At 46.2% G+C, this 17,580-nt stretch overlaps 1 protein-coding gene across 2 annotated transcripts in view; it reads right to left on the bottom strand.

The window, feature by feature from the left end:
• The window catches only part of plpp3 (phospholipid phosphatase 3), a 32,992-nt gene that overhangs the window by 5,919 nt on the left and 9,493 nt on the right, over positions 1-17,580 (bottom strand). Inside the window, exons 2-6 of one of the 2 annotated variants that reach the window (XM_086115474.1) lie at positions 7,876-8,030; positions 5,053-5,145; positions 4,783-4,970; positions 3,971-4,028; positions 390-566 (exon numbers count right to left, since the gene is read on the bottom strand). In XM_086115474.1, the coding sequence (XP_085971600.1) occupies positions 390-566; positions 3,971-4,028; positions 4,783-4,970; positions 5,053-5,145; positions 7,876-8,030 (671 nt within the window). Of the gene's footprint in view, positions 1-389; positions 567-3,970; positions 4,029-4,782; positions 4,971-5,052; positions 5,146-7,407; positions 7,566-7,875; positions 8,031-17,580 lie in introns of both variants that reach the window. The other variant, XM_086115473.1, reaches the window with a different exon arrangement.

Raw genomic sequence — 17,580 nt, 5'->3', positions numbered from 1 at the left:
AAAACAAAAAAAGAGTATTGACACTAGTTCTTAAATAAGTGCTTTGTCTCATCAATCTTACTGGAGCGTGACCAACTGATTGAGGAAATAGTTATTATTATTATTCGAAAAAATATATTTAATTTTCGTCAAAATGCACATTCGTTTACTTTTTTTAAGTCCAACTTTCAGGCGGCCCGGTGAACAAGTGGTTAGCGCGTCAACTTCACAGTGTGGAGATACCGGGTTTGATTCCAGCTCCGACTTTCCTGTGTGGAGTTTGCATGTGCATAGATGGATGGAAGTCCAATTTTCCTTTTGAACTGACAGATCGTTTTGCTTTCATTCAGTAATATATGACTCAATTCATGCCTTTTTTAAGCCCAATGCTATGCTATCATCACACTCACGATGAAGTAGGCCACCAGGGCTCCCTGCACGAAGCCCGCCAGCACGTCGGTGGGGTGGTGCTTGTGGTCGGAGACGCGCGACAGCCCGGTGTAGAACGCCATCATCAGCAGGGTGAACTGCAGCAGTGGGCGCAGGAGGCGGGCGCCGCCCCACGTGAACCGAGACTGGAGATAGAACTGGAGAGGAAGGAACAAGTAAGACTGGCATTAAATAATGTTCCAGATGAATGTCATATGACAAAACTGCACAGTATATTTCACGCAAACTTGCATTTTCCGTTGTGCTCAACATTACCGTGTGAGCTGGAGGCGGGAAAAGGCGTGGGACAGTATGGACTGAATTTTTTTTTTAAGGGTGATGTCTTGTAAGTTTTTTTAAATTTCACTTAAAAAAAAGACGTTTTTACACTTGGCATCTGATATAGACAAAAGTCTAGAACAGTGGTCCCCAAACCCTGGGCCGCGGACCAGTACCGGTCCGTGGATCATTGGTACCGGGCCGCACAGAAAGAATGAATAACTTACATTACTTCTGTTTTTATACATTTTGGCATCTGAAAGATGTTTTATTTTGAAAAATTACCGGATTCTCCATTACATCCATCTGCAGTATGTCACTCTTGATGCAAGTCAAGGCGCGCTTTTCGGTCACGTGATAGGTCACCACTAAAATGAAACCCAGGAGCTAGCAAAATGAATAAAAAACAATCGTCTTTGAAAAGTTTTTTTCAGGAAGGGGAAAAGGCCCAGCCAGGGGACTGAAGAGAAGCCTACGACTTTCAAGAAAAACAAGGCTACATTTAATAAGACAGTATCAGGAGTCCTACTTAAGATACGGATTTATCTCAACTGTAGATTCCCATGCACGAATCCCAATCTGCGTAATATGCGGCGATATTGAAGCGATATTTTTCATGCACTTTGTATTTGCGGTGTATCTTATTTTGAAGGCACGTTTAAATGTTACCATAGCGACCAGAGTGTTGCGGCCAGATCGGATGTGTTCATTATTATGTGACAAAAATACCACAATATTATTATTTTGTTGTATTTATCCAGTCCCTGAAAATATTGTCTGACATGAAACCGGTCCGTAGGGAGAAAAAAAGTTTGAGGACCGCTGGTCTAGGAAATACCTGGATTCCACCATGGAACCGGATTTTACCGTCCAAGTAATTGCGTACTTCAAGAACTCGCCCTATCCAAGACTTGATCTTTTCTTGAGAGCAAATTTCTACCAGACTGTCATCATTGGCAAAATGAACGCTTCAACTTAATTTTTCCCCGTCGACGTGCGGCAGCGACTGCGGTCGCTCAGCCGCCCGCTCATTACGTATTCTCGCCTCGCCTTTCTCACCCTGCACCCAACTTATTGCGGCTGCGCGCCGTCTAGACCGAATCAAAGTGGACGTGGCCGAGGAGAAGTGCGGAGCTTCAAACACTCTGAACTGCCTGTGACCTGGACGGGCCCCCGTTTCATGGCTGTACGCGCCAGCTGTCAAAACATCGGCGCCAGAGGGAGACAAAAAAAAAATAAAGCACCGCAAAAACATCCTCGCTGATGTTCGCCGTTTTCAACGATTTCTCTCCCGAATTGAGGAAAACGGATGCGGCTCTCGAGGAGGTTCTGGGTCAAGATCGGTGCCGATTTTACCGCCGTATTCGGGTTGCACAGCGCTAAGTGGTGAGGTCAGATGAGGTGCCTCAGACATCCTCTCGTTTACCCTTCACTTCCTGTTTCTCACAGAAGTGGGCAAAGCCTTCGCCAAGGTCCGCCCGGTCCAAAAAAACCTGACGTGTGTGCGTCTTCTAATCAGTCATGCTAACAATATCCGCAGACAGCCGCAGCTGCCTCCACGCCAGCCGAGAGTCCTTGGTAGGCGCGGACCGCCGTAAAAGCTCCTGCCGCGTTTCCTTTCGGACACTCTATCATTGTTAATTTTGCTGCGTTTCGGAATGAGAGGAAGGGGATCCCTCCCATCCCTCCCGGTCGTGTCGGGGATTGTTTCGACTCCAGACTTCCTGTGCGGCGGTTCTCAGGTAGACGGGGCGAGGACGAGCCGGCCGCGGCAAGCTGGCAAGCCCTCGCTTGACGTCCTAAATCTCTCGACTCAAAGGGTAATTTGTTGAGGTGAGAGAGGGCGAGCCCAAAACGAGGGTTGATAAAAATGATCCAAGTGTGACGGATGTTTCAGTCACATACCTTTTTTGGTCAGGACGATTTACTCAATGTCAGATTGTCTTTGGTTTAAGTATCTGTGGCTGGTATCGGCATGTCTACATGCTACTCAAGGCTTAAAGATAAGGGATGTATCGACACGATATATGATTCTGAGGAAAAAAAAACAACAACAAAATCAAGGCTCCCAGATTCGTACGGCAGAGGTGGACAAAAACGAAGCAAAGTCACGAAAAGCCCATCCAGCGCATTCCGGTCACATCTTCTCCCCGCTGCCTCTCTCGTTGCTTTGTTTCAAAGAGTGTGTTCAATGAAAACACACACAAGAAAGGAGAAAGAATGAGGACGTGGGTTTGTTCCCCCCCCCCTCCCCCCCCCTCGTCGTCTTCGCACCAGAGTGAGAGAAAACGGACTAGCTGTAGTCAGGACCCCAAATATCACGCGCATGTTGTTTCGTATTTGTCCAAGAAAAAGTTTGGCTCTTTAACTGAAGGTTTTATGCGAAATGGAGACAAACAGTGTGCATGTTGGATAAAACCCACAAGGGACAGCCGCCAACGCGCCATCTCTGGAGGATGTTCAAATTTCCGCTCCGACCACATCAGACGTGGTTGTTATATATTGTTTCCTGGGTGGGCGGTTGGGGGCGGGGCCACACTTCAGTGGAGTGTTTTCAAGTGGTGTTTTGGTATAAAGCTCAACCTTATTACTTGCCTTGCCTTCAGTTTGCGGGCGATTGGTTTTCTGTGATAGTAAACGCTGGCAAAACACAATAAAAGGGGTAAACAAGGATATTCAAAATTTACTTTTTGGACACGATAAGGCGACACATTTATTTGATAGGAGACTGCGGGCCGTCTTTTTCTGGGATTTTTATTCTGTGACAAAAATAAGAGAAGACGATTGCATTTGAATATTATACAATCTGAGTGTATCTCAGGTCAGTCGTCACATGCTCTGCTCTGCCTTATTTATTTATTTTTTTAAAACTTCCTCTCGAAACATGGAACAGCTGAGTTTCCTGCAGTGTCTTCTCCATTCTTTTCCGGACTTTCCAACACATGGAACATGTGAAGGGCATGGGTGTGTGCGCATAATTTGGATTTGTGGAAGCATGAGATTCCTCCAGGGTGCTGCACCCCCATTAACAGGTGGGTGGAGGGACGCAAGTGGGGGGTGTGGAGTGCACCAGCAGCTGCCCTGAGGAAAACAGCTGACGGGTATCCATTTATCCCTCAGAGGAGAATGTTTGTCCCCCTCGCCCCGCCCTCCACTTCATTAGGGTGGCCCCGCCTTCCTCCCACATGATGGCTACAAGCAATGAAGTATTGTTTTATTTTGATTGTAAGACCCCCGACCCTTTTGACATCATCCAAACTATTTACACGGGAGAGTAACTTACTGCCAGGTAGAGCATGGTGAACATGGAGAACGAAGCGTGTCCAGAGAAGAAAGACTTCCTGTGGAGAGCAATATCGCAGTTCATTAGAGGGGTTTTGGCAATAAGAGGTGGTGGCATGATTCCTAACCGAAGAAATCCGAAGAAAGGCATAACCAAGACAAAGGACTACAACAACGATCGAGAAATCAAGGAAAATTCAAGAGAAGATCGTGTTATTTGTGTATACACTGGTACCTCTACTTACAAACGTCTCTTCATATGAAATTTTCAAGTTACGAAATGTGTCCATGTGTGTAGATCAATAAATAGATAGATATGTGTCTATGCGGCGTCCTCGTCATTCGCCCCTCAGGCCATGAGGCGTTCCGATAGTTCTACGTCAATGTGAATCACCCAGAAAAAGTGTTCACCAGTCAGGCGATCGCTCACTTTGCGGTAGTTTTCCCATGGACATTTTTGAAGGATTGTTAAAAACCAACAAAGGCAAACGTCTTTGGATCAGTTCTTTCCGAAACGCCAGGCAAAAACACTAAAGAGTGCAAAAAAGTTTATTCTTTGTTTTATTATGCACAACTCTCATTTATTGTGCAATAATCTAGTTGTAACATGTATTTGTTACATATTTTTATGCATTTTTATGCTTTAGAAAACATTTATGTCCGAATTTTAGGGGGGTTTGGAACGGATTAGGGCATTTACATGGAAAACACGTCTCTACTAAATTTCTTCCAGAACCACTAAATTTCGTAAGTCGAGGTACACCTGTACTTGATAAAGTTCCAATCCATCCCAGCCGCTGCGTTTCCACCCACCTCGCTTCTTGCACGTCACTCTCCTTGCCACTGCAGGCGTACTCGGTGATGTAGCCCAGCGAGCAGTTGATGGCGGTGAAGTCCGGCTTGCACACGTCCAGGAAGTGCGGCCTCATGCGGCCCACCGACACCTTGGCGATGTCAGTGAACGACTGGCTGATGGCGCAGCCGAAGATAAACACGCCTATCTGCGGGGACGGCAAAGCGCAACATTTTGACTCGGAACAACCACCCGTCGTCATCGTAAAAGCATAAGGGTCGAGGACTAACCTGTTTGTAGAAGGCCGCCACATAAGGGTTTCCCACAAAGGACTTAGTCCCCTCGTGGAGCTGGTGAACCCTGTAGGATTCGCCGATCACAATCTACAAAGAGAAGACGGGTTGATCTCTACAAGGACTGGCCGAAGCCTTACTCGAAGCAGATGTCCATGCGCTGTGACGTTTGACTCATGCAAGAAAGGCGAGCAGAGTGACGACGACACATAGACAACACACATAAAGACACAATGAGCATGGCCTGCCTTTCCCTCAGGCAGTTTGGATACGATGGGAGATGATTAACGAAGGTTTAACAATGGGGGGGGGGGGGGGGGGCTTTAATGGAGATGGAGGAAGCCAAGGCGGTGGAAGGAGGAAAACCCCTTCGATGTGTTTTGTAGGTGTGGTTCGCCGAAACGGACAAAGAGCGTTTTAGGTACACTTAAAAGGACTACTGTACGAAAATCCTCACGTCTCGGGTTAATATCTCTACCATGAATGGTCTGACTTTGATGGTGCTTAAATAGGACTAATGGTCGAAGCTGGGGTGGACGACCCCCACCCCCCCCCATCTCCCCCCTTGTGATTGCTGTGGTATTCCAACCAAAGTGGTTTTACATGGCCTAAGGCTCCATGAAAAGGCCCCGTCTGTACTTGAGGAGGCCTTAAAACCAAATTAGCCGTCGAGCCACAGTGCCTGTCAATCACGTCGGAACCTCCAGGGGTGCCCGACTGACAGGCTGGCTGCTCTCCATCTTTACAACCACCTCCCCCCCAGCACAAGGATTCAGTCTCTGACTTGCAGAGCATTGCCCTGACCGTCTTGTCGGGCTTCAGACGTCCTATCAGGTACATGCTGTGTATTATACGAGCACAGTGTGTGTTAGACCCGATAAACACACTTATCCCTGCCTGATGGGTGGTCAGCTGGCAGGCTCACTGCCAGAGCAAACAAACACGCACGTTTATTGACGTTTGTGCTTTTGTCTGTGAATCGGTAGAGATTATAGAATCCCGGTAGGCTGATACGGTCTTTTTATTCCATTTATTTGGACTGTAAACATTAACTTTCTGTCTTCTCAAGTGTAAAAAGGTTTTATCCGGGACGCTCGGCGACGGGCTCACAAGGGAATTCCCTCGCAGCATATACGCCGCGTCGACTTCAAGGAGCGCCGTCGGCATGGCGGCAGACGCCGCTTAATGGAGCGAGACGCGCCAGCTTTGCCCACGCGTGAACGCGCAACTGGCGATACTGTCACACGCACACGGACTCCTGGTTCTAATAAGCAGAAGAGCTGAGCTCGGGCGATAATACCGTACGGTACGCGCGTGTCTCTGCGTGTCTCAGTCTGGGAACTTTGGACGGGAGGCTGTGCTGTAAAGATCATCGAGCTAGCCTAACCACGTGCCACTAATTGACACATACAAACCCCACCGCATGTCATTATAGCATGTTTCCACTAACCCTGACACTCCCCCCACCCACTTTTCTCCCTTCCCTCTCAAAAAACAAAAAACAAAAAAGGCAGTGGAACAGGAGTTCCACTTCACGCTAACGTGCGCTACTAGCAACTCAAGTATGGAGGCAATGGGTTGAATTCGCCTGTCATGTCGCACGCACGGCCATCGAGGTCCAGCAAACAGGCCAAGCGGGAGTTATGAGACCTGTTCAGGAACTCATTAAAAAACCAAAACTCTTTGGTGTTTGGCAAGAGCACACAGAAACACTAGGTGACGCTTGAGGCAGGGATGGGGGCTTTCTCACTACCGCTGACTCACTTGGGGAAACAAATGAGAAACAAATGGACAATTGGATGATTCAAAGTGGATGAAAGTATGATTGAGGAAGTATGTAAGGAGGAGGACATGTAAAGCACATTTATAGCATAGGACTGCATGGTAACATACTGGCAGAGATGGGAGATCGAGTCACGCATTTTCAAGTCGCGTAGAAGTCTCGAGTCTTAAACTTTGAGCTAGCAAGTCGCATAAGCAAGTCTCAAGTCATTTTGTCTTGGTCAAGTCAAGTCACGTCTTGTACGTCAACTTGAAGTCTCAAATGCAGAGTCTCATCTTCAGAGAAAAGACTAAATGGTTCTTCCAATACCACATCGCGTCTCAAGCCAAGTCAAGCGCCGAGTCTCTAAGTCCCTCTCCAAGTCGAGTCTCAAGTCTTTTAGTCTTTGTCAAGTCACATGTCATGAAAACAGTGACTCAAGTTCCCTCGAATCCAAGTCGCAATGACTCTCGTTCCCATCTCTGTCTACTAAACGAAGGTGAAGCTGCTGTAATTTGCGGGCTAATTGAGGGGTTGGGTGGATAAAAGACTCAAGTTGAAGGAGAAAACAAAGTTTGAGGTCGACTTACAGAGATGATGGCAATAAGAATGCCAACACCGCAAAGCATGGCATCGCTAATGGTGTCGCCATCTTTTTGGGGGTAGCGGATGGACTCGTCCGAACAGTAAAACCCGCGCTGGTACGGCTTTATGGTGCTAGTCTCAATGATCAGGAAAGGCAGGCTAGCTACAAAACAGAGAGAGGGAGAGCAAGACAGGAAGAAGGAGAGAGAGAAAGCACCAGGTCAGTGACACAGACAAAAACAAAAACAAAAACAGGAGAAAGCACAAGGAGCGTCCTGGCACTAGGGGCTCATGGGATATGGCAGAAGTGGGTGGCCGGAGGATGTCATCCAATGGCCTGTGACTAATTGTCCTTCAATAAAACTTTTCAAATGTGTGCAAATGTGATTCAAGACCCCCCGCACCCTGTTTCTGCCTTCCATTATTCCCCAATGCAGGGGCAGGGGCGCTCCTTGCTGGGTTGGGCCACTTACAGACACCATGGGTAGTGTCAACCCAACAGAAGTGAGCACCGAGGAGGGCACTGTGCTGTTCTTGTAGGGGTACGTCAGGCTGGAGTCACCGCAGTGAAACCCCCTCTGGTAGGGCCGAATTGAGGTACGGTGCAGAACAAGGCTGGGCAGCATTGCTACACACGCGCACGCACACACACACACACACACACACACATACACACGGATGGTCGGATGGATGATGACACACTCATACACATTAGTTATCATCACCTGCTGCATGTAAACTCACCTGTAACCTGAAAGGAAACCGTTAAAAAGACCCCACAAGTGTGTGTGTGTGTGTGTGTGTGAGAGCAAAAAAGAAAAAAAAAAGGGATGTTTGCACAACAAACACGTTTTGGCTTCTCTGATGACAGAGCGACACTGAGCTATTTATCTTTGAGCAGGAGACCCCCACCCCATCCCAATTCCGTACCACCCCGGTTTGAGCAAAAAGACACACAAGGATCGGGAGGTCAATTACCGGAGTCAAAGGACGCAAAAGCCACAGCCGGTTCAGTCCAGCTCAGTTCTCTGGTCACTTGTCAGCTAAAGTGAATCGCTTGGTATGCTTATGGGATTATTATTATTTAATTTATTTTTATTTTTTTGCTGTCGTCATGTGGTAAAACGACAAATCTAAAGATAGCGGTGTCCCAACTCCACACAAGCACCGGTTTTACTTCTACAGTTGGTCGCGATAAGTGGTTTGACACAGATACACTTTTGACAGTGGAAACAGATCATTTTATACCAGACAAAATTGAACTGTACTGTACTGCACTCTTTAGGCAAAAAAACAAAAAACAAAACATGTCCGTTTATCTTGGAATTGAATGTTTTGGGTTGCAGGAAACCAGGGTGCCATTCCAGTTAGATTTTTTTTTTCTGTGAGTGCCAAACAGAACATTGCAAATATATGATGCTGATAGACTTGATGGTGTGAAGTCTCTGTACTACCAATTGACTCTAAATTGTCAATACCGTATTTTCCGCACTATAGGGCGCACCTAAAACCATGCAATTTTCTCAAAAGCCAATAGTGCGCTTTTTAATCCGATGCGGTTTATATATGGATCAATATTCTGATTTCCGGGACGTAGTATTTTGTTCTGTAAAGCGCTTTGTTCCAGCTGCGGCGGTTGTGAACGCTCTGTGTATATATAAAGCTGTATTGTATTGTATTCCCTTTAGCACAGCTCCATCTAGTGGATGCATAATGCAACCGCAGCCACTATTGAAGCTTCTATTCTATGCGCCTTGTAATGCGCCCTGTATATGAAAACTGTTTTAAAATAGGCCATTCGGTGAAGGTACTGCGAAGCGCCTTATAGTGCGGAAAATACGGTCGGTCTAATGTGACTTTGAATGCTTGTTTGTCAATATGCGCCCTCTGACTGACCCGCAACCAGACCAGGGTGAACCCCCATCGTCAGATTCAAAGTCAGCTTGTCCCGTAACGAGGACAAGTGCTACACAAAATGGAAAGATCAAGGCCTCACATGCCACAACAGACATATCCAAACACAAATTCCCCAAAAATCCTGGCATGTAAAACCTTGGCTTCAAACGTGAGGGAAATTTAAAATGCATGCGCATTAAAGCAAACAAATCCGAGCCCGCCCAACTGTGGAACATTTTTGAGAGCATGTTGAGTGCAGCAGTGACTCATAAATAGATGGAGATGAAGACACCGAGGCGTCCCGAAGACCCTGCTGGCATCCGATGCCTTCGTGTCTTTGAGATCAGGGTCCAAGTGTTAGGTTTCCCTCCCCCTTGCATGTTGCCACCTAATGAAGCTAAGAACCGCAGCACTCGTCTCACTGCTGACGGCCGGGAGTAGAGATTGGGTTACGGTGAGCCCGTCCTCAAAAACACACAAGCAACCATGTCTCAAAAGGAAGAAGAAAAAAAAGCCCCCTCAGCACACATCTGATACAGAGCCACTTTGCATGCCAGGCTTTGACATCTGCTCTCACTTGGCGCAAGAATGCATTGCCTCAGGTGTCAGACTGACCGCTGACTTAATGACCAAGCCACTTGTATTTTGTGCGTTCAGAGGTTTGTACGACTGGGCTGTTTTTTTGGGAGGGGGGGGGGGGTCGCTCAAAATGCGCCCCGGTAAATGTTATGTGAATGACGCAATGGCAGGTGCATTGATCAGACAGAAGAAGACTGCTTTTTTATGCCTGCTCTTGAAAACAACAATTCCACGCAACAGCGAGACCAAGTACAGCACCAAGTAAAACCCTGGGTGGGTTTTCTCTGGGTATTGCAGGCTGATTGAACACTCTAAATTGTCTCTAAGTGTGAGTGCGGATGGTTGTTGGTCTCTGTGTGCCCTGCGATTGGCTGGCAACCGGTTCAGGGTGTCCCACCCCCCTCCCCCGCCTACTACCCGAAGACAGCTGGGATAGGCTCCAGCACACCCCACGGCCCTGGTGAGGATAAAGCGGATTGGAAAATGGATGGATGGATATTTTGTAAGAAATATGCTTTTAAAGATTCATGATCAAAATAATTTTGATATTTAACACACATTTAACCCTTTCGGTGACGGCGGTTATACAGTGGACAGCCTATCATGTTATCAGATTCCCGGTTTGCATTATTGGCGCATGAAAGGATTAAATAAATGTTTACGGCATCAACAGATGACCTACTGACCTAGGCCAAAACAACAATTTTCCCAATGGAAAAAACATGATACGTAAACAAACCTGACCCAGCTGCCCACATTTTTTTGGGCAGCTGGGTCACCTATGCACCCTGGCATGCCATAATTATAGTTTTTTTTTTTTTTTTTTTTTTTTAACGACACAAGACAAATAATCACATTTTCAAAACCACTTAAAAAAAAACAAAAAACATCGGCAATTGGATAAGGTCATGGTGTCGATTTCATTGATTGTTGGTAAATTCCATCTGCTGCCGAGCACCATGTGATCATCGAAAGCTTTCGAGCCTTAGGGGTCAACTGTTTATCATGTCTCGAGGGAAACGTGGCGGCGCATGTGTCAAAGGGCAGCAGATGCGACGGGCACCTGCGCAAACACGACAGTGGCGGGGCTCTGCGCACCTCCTGAAGGGGGGGGGGCCCACTCGGGGTCAGGGTGGGAGGGGCTTGGGCCAGGCTTTGATTTTGACTCATGAGAAGAGAAAGGCAGCGGCAGGATTCTGCTGCGGATATTCATGTGAGTCGTTCAGCTTAATGCCCGAGTGAACTTGGCAGCGCTTTAATACCTTAAACGCAGTGAAAACACCAGTGGGCGTTGTGCTAATGCCCAGCGCAAAGCCAGTACCGCTGGGTAAACACTCGTCACGAGTTGAATCGTTTTCTTCAGTAGGGTTGTGTGAGCGGGAGAGATCCAGGGGAGGGAGTTGGAGGGGGGTGCGGGGGATTCTCATGCTAATTCTGAGAAGGGAAAGAAGGTTAGTGGCTTAAGAGCCACGAGAAGCACCGCCGCACATGCTAACCGATGCTTAGCGGGGGCGAGGCCACCATGGGAAACTTGGTAGCCGACCGAAAGTGAAAGCGAGCTTTTGACAATGAATGAAAGACTCTCTTGTATCTGAACGCATCAAGATGCCGAGGTCATTTGCGCCATCAAACCGAACCCGTTTCTCTGAAAAATGACCACTGAGCGGGACAGTTTGCTTTGAAACGCTAAGTGACGATCTGGTTCGTGTTTCTGCGCTGGTGGCGTAGCGCTGCAAATGGGCTTCCCATTGTACCAGAGATGTCCCAAAGGTACTGGAAAAAGCGTTCGGTAAGCCATGAAATGAAAACCGTCAGGCTGTGTGAATTTGATGCCATACCAATGAGAAAGAAACAATCCTTGCCGTGAATATTTGAACTGCAGAAGCTAAGAGATCAAGAATGGAGACACTGTTATTGCTTCCTGGTTCAGGTTCTTCCATTAAAAAATTGGTAGCGATGCAAATCTGGATTTGTGCACCCCGCTTCTCTCCGTTAGCGTCTGAAGGGAGACGAAACATGACCTCCTTTGTTTTGGATAAAGGGCGAATGACCTTCGGAAAGGCACGCTGACCCCGGACGGAGTGGATGACGATGAGGGGAGTGGCAGAGGCAGCATTGAAAACAAACACAAAAAAAATGATGGTAGAGGCATGGGGAGTGGGAGGGGGAGGGGGGGGGCGAAGAGGTGGGTCGCCCTTGTTGGCAAAAGCCCGCTGTGCGTCAGTGAATTACAAATCATGGACTTTACGAGCCAAGTCATGAGGTCAGTGGCGTTCACTGACACTTGAGATTCTCCTGGGTGAGAATGAGCTTGAAAACTCTTGGGCGTCATCATTCTTTATGGCACAGCCTGGGGGGAAAAAAAAAAAAAGGACGGCGAGTGTGGAAACGCTCACCGGAGCGGGTGGTTGGTCCGGTCGGGGAACGGTTCTATTAGCCTTATCAGATGCGGTCATGCATTTTTCTCTCTCCAAGTTCGTGAGAGGAAACCACTTTGGACCATTTGACATGACTCGCCACCACGGCCCATTACAGAGACGCGGGGATGGATGGAGGGAAGGAGGGATTTCTCTTTTTGTTGACTTGGTATTTGAACGCTTGCGTGAGGCAGATGACACAGCCGGTGTCACTTTGATTGGCTTTGGGGTTAATTTTGGTCGAGCGGGACTCAGATTAGCAAAGTGGCTCCCTTCCAAGTCTCAAACCGTTCATCCCGCAGACACAACGAAAACAAGAATAGGGGACGCGACTGCGCGTTATCCTGTTTCCACTGGGTGGGACGGTTCAGTTCGGCTTGATTTGGTTGTGTGTGCGTCAGCAGCAGATGTGGGGAGTAAATCACATCGAGTGTGTGCAAGCCATAAGTACATCTCAAGTCCGACGATTGAAGTTTCAAGCAAGTCCCGAGCTACTGCGGCAAATATCACCAAAGTCAAGGAAGCGAGTCGTACAATCTTGCTCAGCCGCAACACACATTCTCACGACAGCTCCGCCCCCAAAAAATTAGGCCTAAATTATGCGACTTGACTCTGACTCGTGCCCCCCAACCTCTGGTAAGCGGAATGGCGATAAACTGAGTCAGATACCTTCACAGTGTGACATCATAATAATGTGCTGACATGATGTGTAAACAAGAAACCAACAGCATGAAATCCTCCTTTAGTCGTCGTCATAATCCAGGGCTCAACAAACAGCGGTGTATCTACGGTGCCGCTCTACTTGATTCCCTTAAGAGATTGACTGCAGAGAAAAGTCGGCAATTCTGATCGCAAACGCAAGCTGGTCTTACGTGGATTCCCCTTGACAAGATAACTAATATCCCCGCCGTGCGGGGGAAGTCTGCGGCACCCTTCTGGGCCCGCTATTCACATTTTAATAGACTTCGACGGCTTTCGGGAGCAGAATTAGAACGATATATCCCGATTATAGCAAGCGTCAGTGAACGTCAGCTAGTGCGAGAGGTGACTTGTGGGTGGTGAGTGCGGCAGAGCCGAGCGGAAGAAGCCTTATTGTCGTTTGCGCTAATGGAGGATATCCTTGTCCCGTCTCTGAAAATGGGACAACTGACCTTTGCTGTGAAAGAAAAAGGCGGAGAAAGAAGTATTGGGTGGAAGGTTAGCGAGGGGCGGAGGCCGCTCAACTTCATCTTTCGCCATTCAACCGAACTTTCCCCTCTTTGTCCGAGCATCAATAGCTCTCTAGAACAACTTGACACTGATGTCTCTTCTCACTTCATAGGATCTAAAAGGAAAAAAGCTGTAGACAGGAGAAAACATACACAGTTTGTTTGTTGTCACTTCATAGTTGTTTGTACAAAAGGTTTGTTGTTATTAGTTGAAGTGGTCGTGTGGAAAAAACAGTAGCTTTAATTAGTACAAAGCTGAGAAATGTAGTTTGCTTTTATTTTGTAGGATATTACGAAAAACGTATTGGTAGGTTTGATTTGTAGAAAATAATTTGTTTGGCTTCCCTTCGGAGGAGTTTGGACAACGGACCATATGAACGCACCATTTCCGCGTTTGGGCTACGGGGCCGTGCTAGCTTCCGGTCGCTAGTCTAACACATAGCGATAGTATGAAACTCTTAAAAAAAAAAACTTGCAATCTGCTAACATGACGTCAAGTTACAATAAATGACGTTTGACCTAATTATCTGCTGCAGTTATCCAAGTGTCGACGAAGTGTACAGAGAATCATACATCATTTATTACAAATATATTCTTTCCAAAATATGTGATATTTGACTTGGTAGGAACTGATCCAATAACTTAATAACTGTTTCCCTCTACATCCCAACAAAAACGTAATATGTACGTGGGGTTTGGGTTTGTGAGTTATTGTGCCCCAGCTCATGTGTACGGATCCATTACATCCAGGCCCATCCCTCTTGAGGAAACTCGACGTACTTCCAGCAATTCAAAGTCTCTCCACTCTATGCTCTGAATGCCACATAAACTAAGTAAACACTAAAGCCAAACACTCAAAAGTGGCCTTTGTGTGAGGGGTTTATATGCTGCCCATTCAATATGTGTGTGACAGCGTGGGAGTCAGAATTGTTAAAAGTCAGTCGAAAACCATGTCAAATCTAGATTAAAAGGAAAGTCGTACTACTGGTAATGTTATCTATAGACGCGGTTTTCAAACTGGAAGGCGATAGCTTGGAGTATGCAAAATCATTTGCAGTAAATTATGTTGTATTATTTTGTTAGCCTAATAGCATAATTACCCAAATCTTTTTTAACTTGCAGAGAGACAGAGAGAGAGAGAGAGAGCTAGCTAGCTACATATCTAGCTAGCTAGCTATTTAGCTATAAAAAATGTCTTGCATCCTTGCATGTATGAAGTCAGGCCAAGCAATGTTTTTTTGAGAACAAAAGGTGCATTTTTTTTCAATAATAAGAGGTGTAATATTTCAGAAATAGAGTCGTATTTTTAAAAATCACTTAAGATATGACATTCCTCCTAATTAATGTCATAGCATTACGTAATTTTTGAAAAATGCAACTTTTCTCTTGTCAGATAATGAGATTTTTTTTCCTTGAAAATAGTACAACTTTATACTCATAAAATGTTATTGGAAAAAAGTTATTTTCTCTCAAAAAGGTTATTTCTTATCATCACTTTTTTTTCTCAAAAATTGGCAATTTTTATTTGGATGGAGTACATATGTGTACATCTGGTCGTTATGTTTTAGCTGCCATTCGGATTATAAAGTGGTTCTTGGAAAAATGTCTCTCCTATAAGGGGTCCCTGGACCCAAAACGTTTGATAACTCCTGATCTACCAAAAGTGGATTTCTTTCTTGCCCTGCAAGGATATCGGAGTCCGCTTACTGATCTTTCCTGATGCTGTTAAGGCATTAATAGCATCCTGACTGTGTCCCGCCTTTCACTCCTTCGCACACAATGGGATTACCTCTGAGCGGAATCTGCCAAATCCCCATTGACTGTTCCATCTTGCTTTTGTTGTCAGTCAACTCTGGTCACGACATTCTCTCTCTCTCTCTCTCTTTTTTTTTTTTAAATTTAATTTGAGAACCGGTGAGCAAATAAGCGACTGGGGTACACAATAAATCCTTCACGAAACCAAGATAACACACATTGTAAATAGTGAACACATTAAGTATTGAAAATTGAGAGCACGACTTGTGTAAGTTGAAATACTGAACTCAACGAGTAAAAAAAAGTAAAGACAGTAAAATGTCTTGGCTCAGGTTTTATTCCGAGCGAAACAAGAGAATCTCCGTGGTTCAGACGCCTCCACAGTATGTCTCTGCTGTCCCTGTTTTTCCACCTTATAAGTCCAAATGTGGGGAGTAAGAGTAAAAAGTTCACAAAATGAAATACTCGGGTAAAGTGCAGATAACCCAAAAAATCGACTTAAGTGCATAACTAAGTATGGCCTTTGAGGTGGCAACAAGATTGAAAATGAGCAGAACGGTGGAAGGCTAAAGGTGAGAGACGGGACGCGCAAACTGTGGCTCTGGAATTCCACTATAACATGCCTGTGTCGCTAAGTCTGCGTCTTGTGTCTGTGTGGGCCCGCGTGGGTGTCTAGAGTGGATGACTGTGGCTTCACTGGCAGCGTTTACAACGATTCCCCACCCGTCAAACATTTTTGAGGAGCTCACCGCTGAAATCTGCCGCAGTCCAAATACACCAACTCGGCTTGTTGCGAACAAACCCTAGGCCGTATTCGCACACATTCATTGTGGTTCGCCCGCGATATAATGAACACGTAGGAGTGATTCTAAGATCAGGTCCTGCGTATCTTTGGCTGGATTTGCGCCGCAGTTCCAAGTGGTCACTTCGGATTAAATGTCTGTATCAGAGGTTTGAATTTATATTCATGAAACCCAAAAAATAAGGCCCAAATTGCATTACATCAATTTTTTTCATCAGAATTACACATTTCCAAACTGTGCCACTTGGGAACGAAAAAGTCGGGATTGTGTCACTTGAACTCTGCATTGTAAATCCAGCCTTTGTTTCCTGATGTGTGTCACCAAAAAAAAAAAAAGGTCACAAAACACACGCACAGTGCAGTGGCTGAGTGGCTGAGGTCAGCAGAGTGGTCTACAGAGAGAAACCATGTCCTGCCCCTCCCTCGATGTGGCAATCGGGGGCCGCTACAGCAGCATCTGCTTACTCAGAGAGATTTTATTCACAGGAATAAATACCTTTTTTGGTTTGTTTTTGTTTTTGGCATATCACAGGACACGCTCAATGTTTCTGCAGCAGGTTCCTGTGTTGCTGTTGGCTTGTGGGCACACTTTAAACAGGACAAATTATGAAAAATGTAGTCATTATTGTTAGTAGAAAAATAGGAGGGTCTCAGGAGACCCTGCCCACTCCTCAAGTGTGACATTTAGACACCAAGTAAATCTTGTTGGCCTATTTCGGAAAATGTAAGTTAGACTTTCTGCACTTCTGCCTCACTGTTACATAACAATAGAGCAAATTTACATAAGAACCACGCACGTTTCTCTGCCAATGTCATGATCAGCTGGACAGGGTGAAGATCCAGAGCCACTTTCAAGTGACAAGACAGATTGCATGAGTCCATGCACCACACACACACTGCTGCCGCCTTGAGTCCAAGTGTTTTTTTTTTCTTGTCTTTTTCTCTCACACTCTGGGCTCTGCTTCCCTAAGTAGAAGCAGGCAGCCATCTGTTGTGCACACTTGCTGGCGAGAGGACAACAGCCAGAAATGCAGAACGATGACCAGATGACAAAACATGGCCTGAATGTGCACTCGCAAACCAGCTACGTAAATACTTCAATTCGCTGTTTTGCATACACTTGCTGGCAAGAGCAAGCCCACTGTTATGCATATAGACTCCGTGACAAAACGTATTCCGCAGTTACGTACACACTTGCCAGCGAGATCCGGCCCACTTTTAGGAATACACTTGCTGGTGAGTTACACCCTGGCAAGAGCCAGCCTTCTGTTACACACTTGCTGGAGAGATCAAGTCTACTGTTATGCATCTACACTCACTGACAAAACCAAGCCCACAGTTATGTACACAGTTGCTGGTGAGATCCAGCCCAGCTGGTACTCACCAGCGAGATCCTGCCCACTTTTATACATACACTTGCTGGTGAGATTAAGCTTGCCTGTTCCGCATACACTTGCTAAGAGATCCAACCTGCTGCAAAGCATACACTCGCCGGCGAAATCCAGCCTGCTTTTATGCAAA

This window comes from Hippocampus guttulatus, chromosome 7 (genome assembly GCF_054856545.1).
Source record: "Hippocampus guttulatus isolate MCC_2025c chromosome 7, RoL_Hgut_1.0, whole genome shotgun sequence".
Taxonomy (NCBI): domain Eukaryota; kingdom Metazoa; phylum Chordata; class Actinopteri; order Syngnathiformes; family Syngnathidae; genus Hippocampus; species Hippocampus guttulatus.
This window is presented reverse-complemented; position numbering and strand designations above follow the sequence as displayed.